Below are 10,730 nucleotides of genomic sequence, written 5' to 3' on the forward strand. Positions count from 1 at the left end.
TCCCCCCCCCCCTCCCTTAAAAGTTGTATATTACTACCTTAGAGTACTAAGAAGCTTTTAGAGGTAAATAAAGTACAAAGATATCCCTTTAAGGCAGGGTTGTCAAACTCAAATACTGGAGGGCCGGAGCCCTGCAGAGTTTAGATTCAACCTCTAATTTAACACACCTGATCCAACTAATCAAGTCCTTCAGGCTTATTTGAAAACTACATGGTATGCGCAAGGCTCCGGCCCTCCAGGAATTGAGTTTGACACCCCTGCTTTAAAGCTACTGGCCCATTGACAGGCTGTTGTACACCTTAAGGTAAATTGTTTGCATCTTTTTTATTTATGTATTTTTTTAAGTGTGGAAAATGCCATTTTTGAGTGTGACCTATCCATTTACTTAATGGACCCAAAATTGTATATTTAACTGAATTTTAGTTCAGACACAAAATTGTCATGAACTTCCATTCATTCAGTCGTATGAAAAATGAATGAACAGGACACATAGACAGGTGTACTCTTGTGTGTAAACTTTAATGCCTTAAACATTTGTGTGCACTTTAATTGCCCTTCTAAGTGATATAACACAAGGGACACAGATGCATAAGAATAAGAAGGACTGATAAGTTACTTTCTAAAGCCATCTCATTAGCTTCTCCTCGGGTATCAAATCCTCTGGTCTGTGCCAAGTGTATGTCACCTGCCCATGCAGTAGAAAACACTCTCATTGGCTGGACTGAGGGGCAACAGAGAGGCACAGGTAGTTAAAAGGTAGTGATCTGGATGCAGTTTTCTCTTAGAGAAGAGAACGGAGAGGCGACACGCAAGTACAACGACTAGGTAAGTATTAGCAGTATTTTTTTCTTCAGAAAATGGAAAGATCGAGTTTATCAGCTTCCATTTGGCGTCCACGTCTGTCGTCAGTGCATTTTGTTGCTGTTTGTGTGCAGCTACTTGTACAATGCCCAATATTGTCCACCCGGTCATCCTGCTGATGGCTTTGCTGGTGGCAACAGCAGGGAATCAAGCATCACTACCCAAGACTACACCGTGGCCACGACTGAAACCCACTAAGAAGCCTCCGCCTCGAGATGAAGGGGGTCCTCCACAGCCGCCCGGCTCCTTAGGGTCCCATCCGATAACCACCACTGTGAGCCCCACCGCCAGTGGCATCACAGAGGAAGTCACAGACTCCATGATGGACGCTTACTCTACTTCTCCCACTGATAGCACCACCTACTCCAGTGATGCTTATTCTGCTGACTACCACACGGAGGCCATGGTTCCTCCTGGGGTGGGCCCTGGGAACTACACGCTGGACTACAATGAGTGCTTTTTCAACTTCTGTGAATGTTGTCCACCAGAGAGAGGTCCTCCAGGACCAGTGGGAGAAAAGGGATTGCCGGGTAAGAAGACGAGTTGCACTTGCCCAGTTGATATCTATCTTAATCAAATGCCAAATTAAACTTTGCTCTTTAATTGTCATCTTGCAAGGTATTCCAGGGGAAAAGGGAGAGATGGGACCTCCTGGACTTCCAGGTCAGGATGGACTCACTGGTGCTCCAGGACCTCATGGAGGAGAAGGTCTGTATGGTAAAGTCATGTGCTTGTGTTCGACATAAGTATTAGCAAGAGATGATCAAAACGGTTCAATAAAAAAAGTTCATGTTGAGTAACTTATATTTTAGGCAAAATATTGCCAGTTACATTGTCATTCCAAAATGAAGCCAAAACTGAATCAACAGCGTCTCCAAGCAACACACCGTGGTGGTTCTTTAATGAATTAGTGTTTTTGAACAAATTGGTTGAGTGAACCATTCAATGACTCACTCAAAATATATTCATTTGTTTGTTTCTGAATGAATTATTGACTGCGTCCAAAATTGTATACTGTCTTGAGTAAATACATTTTGAATAAATACATACAGCTCTATATTTCAACTCCGTTATAGCGAACCCCTAATAACAGAGATGATGATTTTTTCGAATTATAATGTAGAATTTCTGAAACTGAGCGGTACTATCAGAATTGACTCAGTTATCTAGGAATTACAAATTAACGTTGACAGGGTTGAAATAATGTAGAGCTTTAGGGTTAGAAGTAATACATAACTGGCATTTATTATAGCATGTTTTCATTATGTTGATTTTTTTTTTCTCTAAAATGCTTTAAACATTTTTTGAGAATCTACACTTTGTATCTGTCCCTTACTTTCTGTTCAACTCTGTTATATGATATTTTCACAATTAGTGTTTTTAAACAAACTGGTTGAGTGAACCATTCAGTGACTCAATCATAATAGATATACTTGTTAGTTTCTGAATTGGTGACTGCATCCGAAATCACTTACTGTCCGAACTTAAAAAAAGAATGTTCTGTTTAGTATGAATGAAACCTGGCTATGTCATGTGACCTGTAGCATCAGTTGCGTTACTTCACTGCCATTCACAACTCCTCTATCGTGGCTTCACGGGATAGTAAAGTGTCCACTGAATGTGCACTTCCGAGCACTTTTAGGCTACCGTTTTATGAATACAACAAATTCAGGCATACCATTTATTTTACTTACTGTTTTTTGCCTATTATATAATACGGTAGCAGGCATATTTGGATGCAGAAACTGTGTTTAAACAAATTGGTTGAGAGATTGTTATGAAAATAGTTGGTCAGTGAATCAATATAACCTGCAGAAAGTGAAAGAGAACTTAGTGGTTAATGATGTTACAATTGTGAGTTCCAAATCTAAGCTTCCAAATAAAGGAGCGAAAGGAATTTAGGCAAATACTGTTTACAAAAGGACCATATTTTTTTTTCTTTCACAACATCCACATATGGCAGTTAGCCTATCCAAAGTTATAAACAAAGGATTAGGGACACTGACACTCATCTGTTGATTGTGTATACAAATATCCTTGTTTTGCAAGAAGGACAAACACTGGAGAAGACCTTGACCTTAGTTAAGGAGAATTGCATAGAGTTTGTGTGTATTCTAAAGGCTTCTCCTTCTGTGTCCCTACCAAAGAAAAAAACAATTACCACGCCTACATCAAATACACTGAACCTCTCCCTTTCCTTTAGTGCTGCATGCTCACACAAGTTGGCAAAACCTACAATTTGCCTTGAAACTGGTAATGCTAGTTCCCTAAGATTCCCTGATTCTTCTCTTTTTCTAGCCTGAGCAACCTCTTCTCCACTGGAATAAATAAATGCACCAGTGTTCAGGGTTTTTGTGGAGATCTATGCTGATGAACAGTTTCGGCAAAACTAGACATGTGCAAATCATTCCAGTTTGATGCGGAGTCAAATCTATTGCTGACAATACCAAGTGAAGGTTTGAGAACAAAGCAAACGTATCTGGAGAGATCTTTGAGCACCTTGAGCCAAGCAACAAATTTTCAAAACAGCATGTTCCGTCTTGTTGTGGTTACTTCACGGATAATGTTCGGAAGTTTGTTAACAGATGTCCTTTCCTCCTTCAGGAGAGAAAGGTGATCCTGGAGTGAGTGGGCTACCCGGGATTCCCGGTGTTACCGGGAAACAAGGAGAGAAAGGTACATTCATCAGTGACAAAGGCCCTAACCCAGTATTTGATTCACTTTGTTATGCTTGCTCTGTTGATTTATGGACTGTTCTCAGAAAATAGTGTCATGACTTACTACTACACAGGAAAAAAACAAAAACAAACTGAATTATCAGAACTGAACTGCTGACACATTATCTGACAGAACTCTATTTAGTAAAGAGAAATTTTAACAGCATTAATTTTACTTTTTACATTAAAAATCTCAGCATGTCCCCCAGAGAAAATGTAGAATTAGTCTGTCCCACACTTTGTTTGACCCAGTTATTATGTGACACTTTCCACCCTTTTCAAAATAATAGTTTGACGTGATATTCAAGGGAGTGACATCAAAGTCTTTTTGACCACATGATTCTAACAGATATTTCTAGAATTTGCTTTGTCCCTTATTTTTTGTTAAACCCTGTTATGATGCGATATGCATATATATTTTGTACCTGCCCTTCACTTTTTGGTCAACCCTATTATTATGTGACATTTCCCCTCTTTTTAAAATAATGGTTTGATGTGTTAGACATCATATTCAAAGGAGTGAAACAGTTCTAAAAGATATGTTTCTTCTACAGTCTTTAAGTATTTTGTTACATGTACACTGACCTCATCAAGCTAATTTAGTTCAACTCTGTTATGGACAAGCCCTGTAATGTGTAATTTCTGTCTTTGTAAAAGATTTGGCACACCAAACCTGAGCAATAATATTACAATTTATTGTTATCTAAGTATATGAATTAAAGATTAACTGCAAGGCTGTAACTACTTATGCAGGAATTAGAATCAAGTAGGGGTGCGCTTGAAGCTGAATACCTTATTCGGAAAGGCACGGATAATGGCTTCAAAAACGAATAACAGATAACGAATAACGAATAATTCTGCCTGAATATTCGGCTGAGGCTGCAGCAGTCTGGTGTTTGCTAGATTCACAGGTGAGCCAGGGGATCAGTGCGATATTTTACACAAACCTCTAAATTCATGCAATAATGAGTGTGTGAAGTGTACATCATACACGTTCTACTATTTGTGTATATATAAAAGGCAATAACTTAAACCTTATAGGCTACAATATGATACACGAATGAATAAGCAAAGCGCGATCGCCAATCAAACAGCCACGTTGCCGTCTCTGCGCGTCTCTGTCTCTCATAAGCCAAACCAGCTCTCTGTCAAGAGTAGGCTAATAATCAAATTAAATACAGATACATTTTCTAGGCCTGCATGTTTGCTTCCTTATCTTTTGCTTGTTAGCATGGCACACGCACATTTGTTTAGTGAAGTTCAAAAAAGACTCGTTTAAAGAGTTCTGCATAATGAAAATGTGCGCCTTGAATTCATTCAGTCGTGTTCAAATGATCACTAAATGTTTGTCATGAAATCTTCCTCTTGTATGATAAATTTATTTTTAGAAATTAATTTTATATTTTAGAACACTGAATAGGGCAAATAGTTGAAACACAAATATTTTTCCATATTCTGTTCTCTTTTTTTCCCCATTGGTTTTCCAGACCTGCAAATTACTTAAGTGATATACTTTTTTTTTTTAAACTGCGCAGGAACCGGTGAGCCAAATGAAAACATGTTGTTTTAAATAAACCTCTAAAATTACAACACAGTAACAAGTGTGTGAAGTAGCAAAATAGGTTTATGAATGAAATAAGCGCAAACAAAATAGCAGTGTTGCAGTTGCCTTCCACGAATTTCCTGGAAATTACTTAAATCAATTTCCATATTTCTAAACCGCGTAGGAACCCTTACCGTTTTAATTTAGATATTTAAATATTTATTTATCGGATCACGAAAGGTCCCCAAGCTGGGACTCGAACTCACGTTGCTCGAAGCACAACCGCACTACGTCTTGAAGCACTGCCTATACAAGGATATCGGCACCGAATGTTAGAATATATTTAAATAAATGTTATAATCTTAAAAAAATATGTATTTTAGTTAAACATGGCATATTTGTTCAGAGATAACTACGAAAAATATAGGCTGTAAAACCATAAACATAACGGTCTTATGAAATGTATCTGTACGAAGTTCTGGTTCAAGCTCCGACCTACTTCTGGTTTTATTCGAATACAGATATGAATAATTTTGTGATTGTTACAGATACAAATACAGATACAAATACTGGCTTCGCTGCACACCCCTAGAATCAAGCATTAAAAATCTCATATGGTGGTCCCTAAGGGTATATGGTGATTATGGCACTTAATGTGGGAAAACCAAAGTATACATTTAGCAGTAGCTTTTTCAAACCATTGTACATTAACAGTTTCCTGAGAACGGGCCTTATATTTCGAATTCCATTCGATGTTAATGTGTGCAGGTGAAATGGGCCTCAAAGGAGACACAGGTTTAACCGGGCTGAAAGGAGACCCAGGGGACAGGGGAGAGCCCGGCTGGAATGGAACAAAGGGAGGGGCGGGCGAGCCTGGGCTACACCAGATGGCATCAAGGGGGAGAAGGGTGACAAAGGAGACTGTCCATTTGGAGAGAAAGGACAGAAAGGCAGTATGGGGGAGCCAGGGCCTCAAGGGCCAAAAGGAGACATGGGTGTGCCAGGTCTGAATGGCACAGATGGGCTTCCTGGGGCTAAGGGGCCGAAGGGAGACCCAGGACCCCCAGGTAAGCAGGGAGAGCCTGGTCCTCCAGGACCCCATGGACCACCAGGGCAGAGGGGAATGCCAGGGATGAAAGGCACACGAGGCCTGAAGGGAGCACGAGGTGTTAGGGGATTCAAGGGCCTTAAAGGTGAACCTGTCGTTCAGAAGCGCTCAGCCTTCAGTGTTGGTCTCTTTCCCAGCCGATCGTTCCCACCACCTGGCCTGCCGATCAAGTTTGACAAAGTCATTTACAATGAGGAGGGTCACTGGGACCCCCACGCTAGTAAGTTCAACTGCACTCATGGGGGAGTTTACGTCTTTTCCTACTACATAACAGTGCGTAATCGCCCCCTACGTGCAGCCCTGGTGGTGAATGGCATTCGGAAACTGCGAACTCGCGACTCCCTTTACGGCCAGGACATTGACCAGGCCTCCAACATGGCAGTGCTCCGTCTATCATCTGGAGACCAGGTATGGCTGGAGACGCTGCGGGACTGGAACGGTGTATATTCCAGCAGCGAGGACGACAGCACATTCTCTGGATTCCTGCTCTATGCTGATGCCACCAAAGACTGATGGCCAGGAATCGCACTGACCTCTGGAAGAACCATTTTAGACCAGTACTTCATTTTGTAGGGGTGAAGCGAAAGCCACCTATATTACCCAAAGTACTTGAGACCTGAATTTAGATCCATCTACTCACAGTAACTGTACAGCCACTAATTATTATGCTACCTGTTTCAATCAATGCTGGATTGTGCTTTAATTTTTTTCATAAGCTGATGATTTGTGGCAGCTATGTTGTAGCTCTTTACATATTTATACAAAATAGCCAGCAGCTTGTACAATTAAAATAACAATGCTTTATTTCTGTCTTGCTTTCTTAACCATGCTGTGATTTAAAAAAAAAACATTTATGTAATAATAATTTCATTTAAATAAACACAACAGTTTTAATAATTATACATCATCATTTCTCAACATTTAGCCCCTGAAATTATTTTTCAGGGATTTTTTCATGTTAATAAACATCTATGTATATCCTTAAAAATATACTCCATCTGCAAAATTACGGCTGTTACCTATAAAATTAAATCATACTTACATATTTATAATGCAGATGGTGTTAAGGGGAGGGACATTCTCATTTTACGAAGAATTTGATCGGACAACAATCTCTGTATTTCATGATGAGTCATAATTTTTTGGACCCTTTTACCAAAGAAATAGTATACATTTTAAATACGTTTCTGCTAAAAGTTGCCAAAGCTAAATTTAAGCAGAAACATGCATTTAAAATATATACCCCCGATTTCACAGACAAGGCTTAAGCTAGTCCCAGACTAAAATGCTTGTTTGAGCTGTCTCAACTGAAAATATCTTGCTCTGACATATCTTAAAATGTCAGTGTCATTGTTCTGTGTCAAGATGCACACCTGTAATATTTTCGGCATTTTTGTAAAAGTTGCATAAATATCTTAATTTAACTAAGACCTAGTCCTGGCTTAAGCTAAGCACCATTTGTGAAACCGGGCCATAGTATTTCTGAAATATGACTTAAGTTAACAGACAAAAACTCACAAGGGTCTAATTTTGATTTAAATAATTGTTCATATGTTTGAATATATTCCAACTAACACCTAATAGGGAACAATGAATGAGCAATGAACTGGCAACATAATTTCCAATCCCAAGTTTGCACACTATCGATCATAAAAACCACACATGTATTTGTCAAGGGGAACTGCCTCAAAAGGATATGACAGGATATAACTAGCAATGACAAGCTGAATCAGCAAAGAGAAACTGTGAGTCAAGTAAGAGACTCGCTGACAGAGACAAATGGACGCCATCACGTAGTTGCTGATCTCTACTGAAGTACAGGTTTAAAGATTATCACAAGAATCAGTGCCATTGTGACTGTATGTAATAAGCTTCACTGGGAAACCACAATTTACAGCAATATTTGCATTCTGCCCATTCAGAAGCCGGATGTATTCAAGGTCAATGTTTAAAGATTCATAAGTTCTTGTAAACACAAAAAAAGGGAAATGGAAAACAGGTAATATATGGTTCTCTCTCATATGATTTCCTTTAACTGAAATAGACTTTTCCATACTGTTACACCAGTAATAGACCACTACGCATTTTTGATGAATGATCCATTACATCACAAAATAGTGACAGATCATTTTTTGTTATACTAGAAACATTTTAATTTCTTTTTTTAATTGGTTCAGTTATAAAAATAAAACAATGGAAAATAAAAAATAACATTAAGCTATAAGTGGCTTTTAAATGACTTATTCAACAGGTTTATTCAACCAAGTATAAATGCACATAACATTGGAATCACGTTCAAATTTATACACCTAAAAACTATTATTTTAGAAAGATTTAAAGTGCAGAACAAAACTAGACCTGCAAAATTTGGTTTTAAATAACTAAATTAATATACATTTAAATAACCTGTAAACATATGTGCAACAGAGAGCTGTAAAGTGCAGCTGTCAGCTGCAAGTACTTTGTCTGCTTTGACTTTTGCCTCATACACATAAGACGATGTTCATTGGACAACAGCATCATTCTGGGTTCCTCTGACCGAAAGGTAGAGCAGACTGGCTACGGTCAGGGTCTTTCAGACGGAGGATACGGATTAGGCTGTTGACAGGCAGAGAACTGGGAAAAGGAAAGCAGAACATTACACTTTTACTATCAATTTAAAACGTTAGCATTATAAATGATAAGAATAAGGCAATTAACACAATCATGTCTTCTAATCTAACAACGTCTGCACATTTTTACATGAACACCAGGGAAGCTCTTTACCTCATGCTCTGCGGCGTGAGGAAAATAAACTGTTTGTAGCGCTGACTGGCAGCTACCTTCAGCATCATATCCATCGAGATCCTCCGGTTTACCATGTCCTGAGAGAGCAAACACACAATACAGTGACTGCACACGCTTCTCCAGGACTCCAGTCACCTGATTGTCATCAGCAGCCACGACAAATTTCCTACTGTATTCGCACAACATGTTATTTGGCTGCTTGACATGATATATCAAGCAGTGACAGCAGCGTCCAAAACTACTATAAACATTTTTTTATTTTTTTTGTATAATTATGTATACATCCTTTATGGCCACCCATTAAACTGAGAGACTACATTACATTTTTGTATTTGTAAAAAAATATTTTTCAACATTGTTCAGCCATTTAAATGAACTACTAAGTTCATAAGTTCAGTAAAAGATAAACTGTGAAAAAATGGTATCCAGTTACGGCACCCAAAAAATACACTGATAACAAAATACTTGGTTCAGTCTTCAGTGTCTGATTTGCTGCACAAGAAACATTTCATATTATTATCAATGTTGAAAACAGTTCTGCTGCTTAATATTTTTGTGAATATAAAGTTCAAAACAACAACACTTATTTAAAGAATATAAATCTTTTCTAACACTATAAATGTCTTTTTGGTCACACTTTTGAACAGTTTAATGCATAAAAAGTGATTAATAAAAGTTTTATTAAAAAAAAAAATCTCAATGACCCCAAACTTGTGAATGGTGTATATACAGTATCTCCCAAAAGTGAGTACACCACTCACATTTCAGCAACCATTTTATTATATGTTGTCAAGGGACAATACGATAGAAATGAAATTTGGAGATACTTTAGACTAGTCAATGTGCAGCTTGTATAGCAGTACAGATTTACTGTCCTCTAAAAATAACTCAACATACAGCCATTGTTGTCTAAATAACTGGCAACAAAAGGGAGTACACCCTAAGTGAATATGTCAAAACTGTGTCCAAAGTGTCAATATTTTGTGTGAGCACCATTGTTATCTAGCACTGCCTTAATCGTCCTGGGCATGGAGTTCACCAGAGCTGCACAGGTTGTTGCTGGGATCCTCTTCCACTCCTCCATAATGACATCACGGAGCTGCTGGATGTTAGACACATGGCGCTTCTCCACCTTCTGCTTGAGGATGCCCCACAGGTGCTCAATAGGGTTCAGGTCTGGAGACATAATTGGCCACTCCATCACCTTCACCTTTCTCAGCAAGGCAGTTGTCATCTTGGCGGTGTGTTTGGGGTCGTTATCATGTTGGAAAACTGCCGTTCGGCCCAGTTTCTGAAGGGAGGGCATCATGTTCTGCTTCAGAATATCACAGTACATGTTGGAATCCATGTTTCCCTCAATGAACTGCAGCTCCCCAGTACCAGCAGCACTCATGCAGCCCCAGACCATGATGCTACCACCACCATGCTTGACTGTAGGCAAGACACAATTTCCTTGCATGCTGGACACCATCTGAGCCAAACATGTTTATCTTAGTCTCATCAGACCACAGGACATGGTTCCAGTAATTCATGCTCTTGGACAGGTTGTCTTCAGCAAACTGTTTGCGGGCTTTGCGGGCTGCCAGCTTTAGAAGAGGCTTCCTTCTGGGATGACGGCCATGCAAACTGACTTGTTGCAGTTGTTGCAGTGTGGTTTGAGCACTGACAAGCTGACCTCCCGCTTCTGCAACCTCTAAAGCAATGCTGGCAGCAC

General features: G+C 39.2%; 2 protein-coding genes across 4 annotated transcripts in view; one reads left to right on the forward strand and one right to left on the reverse strand.

The window, feature by feature from the left end:
- The first annotated feature begins 227 nt into the window (after positions 1-227).
- Positions 228-7,052, forward strand: LOC107701323 (otolin-1-A-like). Its single transcript, XM_016503311.1, is given in 7 exon segments — positions 228-304; positions 626-825; positions 936-1,391; positions 1,480-1,569; positions 3,466-3,537; positions 5,890-5,997; positions 6,000-7,052. Coding segments are annotated over 5 exon segments (1,458 nt in total). The 5' UTR covers positions 228-304; positions 626-825; positions 936-946; the 3' UTR covers positions 6,743-7,052.
- A 1,409-nt stretch (positions 7,053-8,461) lies between these two features.
- The window catches only part of LOC107701334 (structural maintenance of chromosomes protein 6-like), a 40,707-nt gene continuing 38,438 nt past the window's right edge, over positions 8,462-10,730 (reverse strand). For all 3 annotated transcript variants that reach the window (XM_016503324.1, XM_016503323.1, XM_016503325.1), the window contains 2 exons: positions 8,996-9,093; positions 8,462-8,845 (listed from right to left, as the gene is read on the reverse strand). In XM_016503324.1, the coding sequence (XP_016358810.1) occupies positions 8,749-8,845; positions 8,996-9,093 (195 nt within the window). In that variant the 3' untranslated portion in view covers positions 8,462-8,748. The remainder of the gene's footprint in view (positions 8,846-8,995; positions 9,094-10,730) is intronic.

This window comes from Sinocyclocheilus anshuiensis, unplaced genomic scaffold (assembly GCF_001515605.1).
Source record: "Sinocyclocheilus anshuiensis isolate Anshui unplaced genomic scaffold, SAMN03320099.WGS_v1.1 scaffold1726, whole genome shotgun sequence".
Lineage (NCBI taxonomy): Eukaryota > Metazoa > Chordata > Actinopteri > Cypriniformes > Cyprinidae > Sinocyclocheilus > Sinocyclocheilus anshuiensis.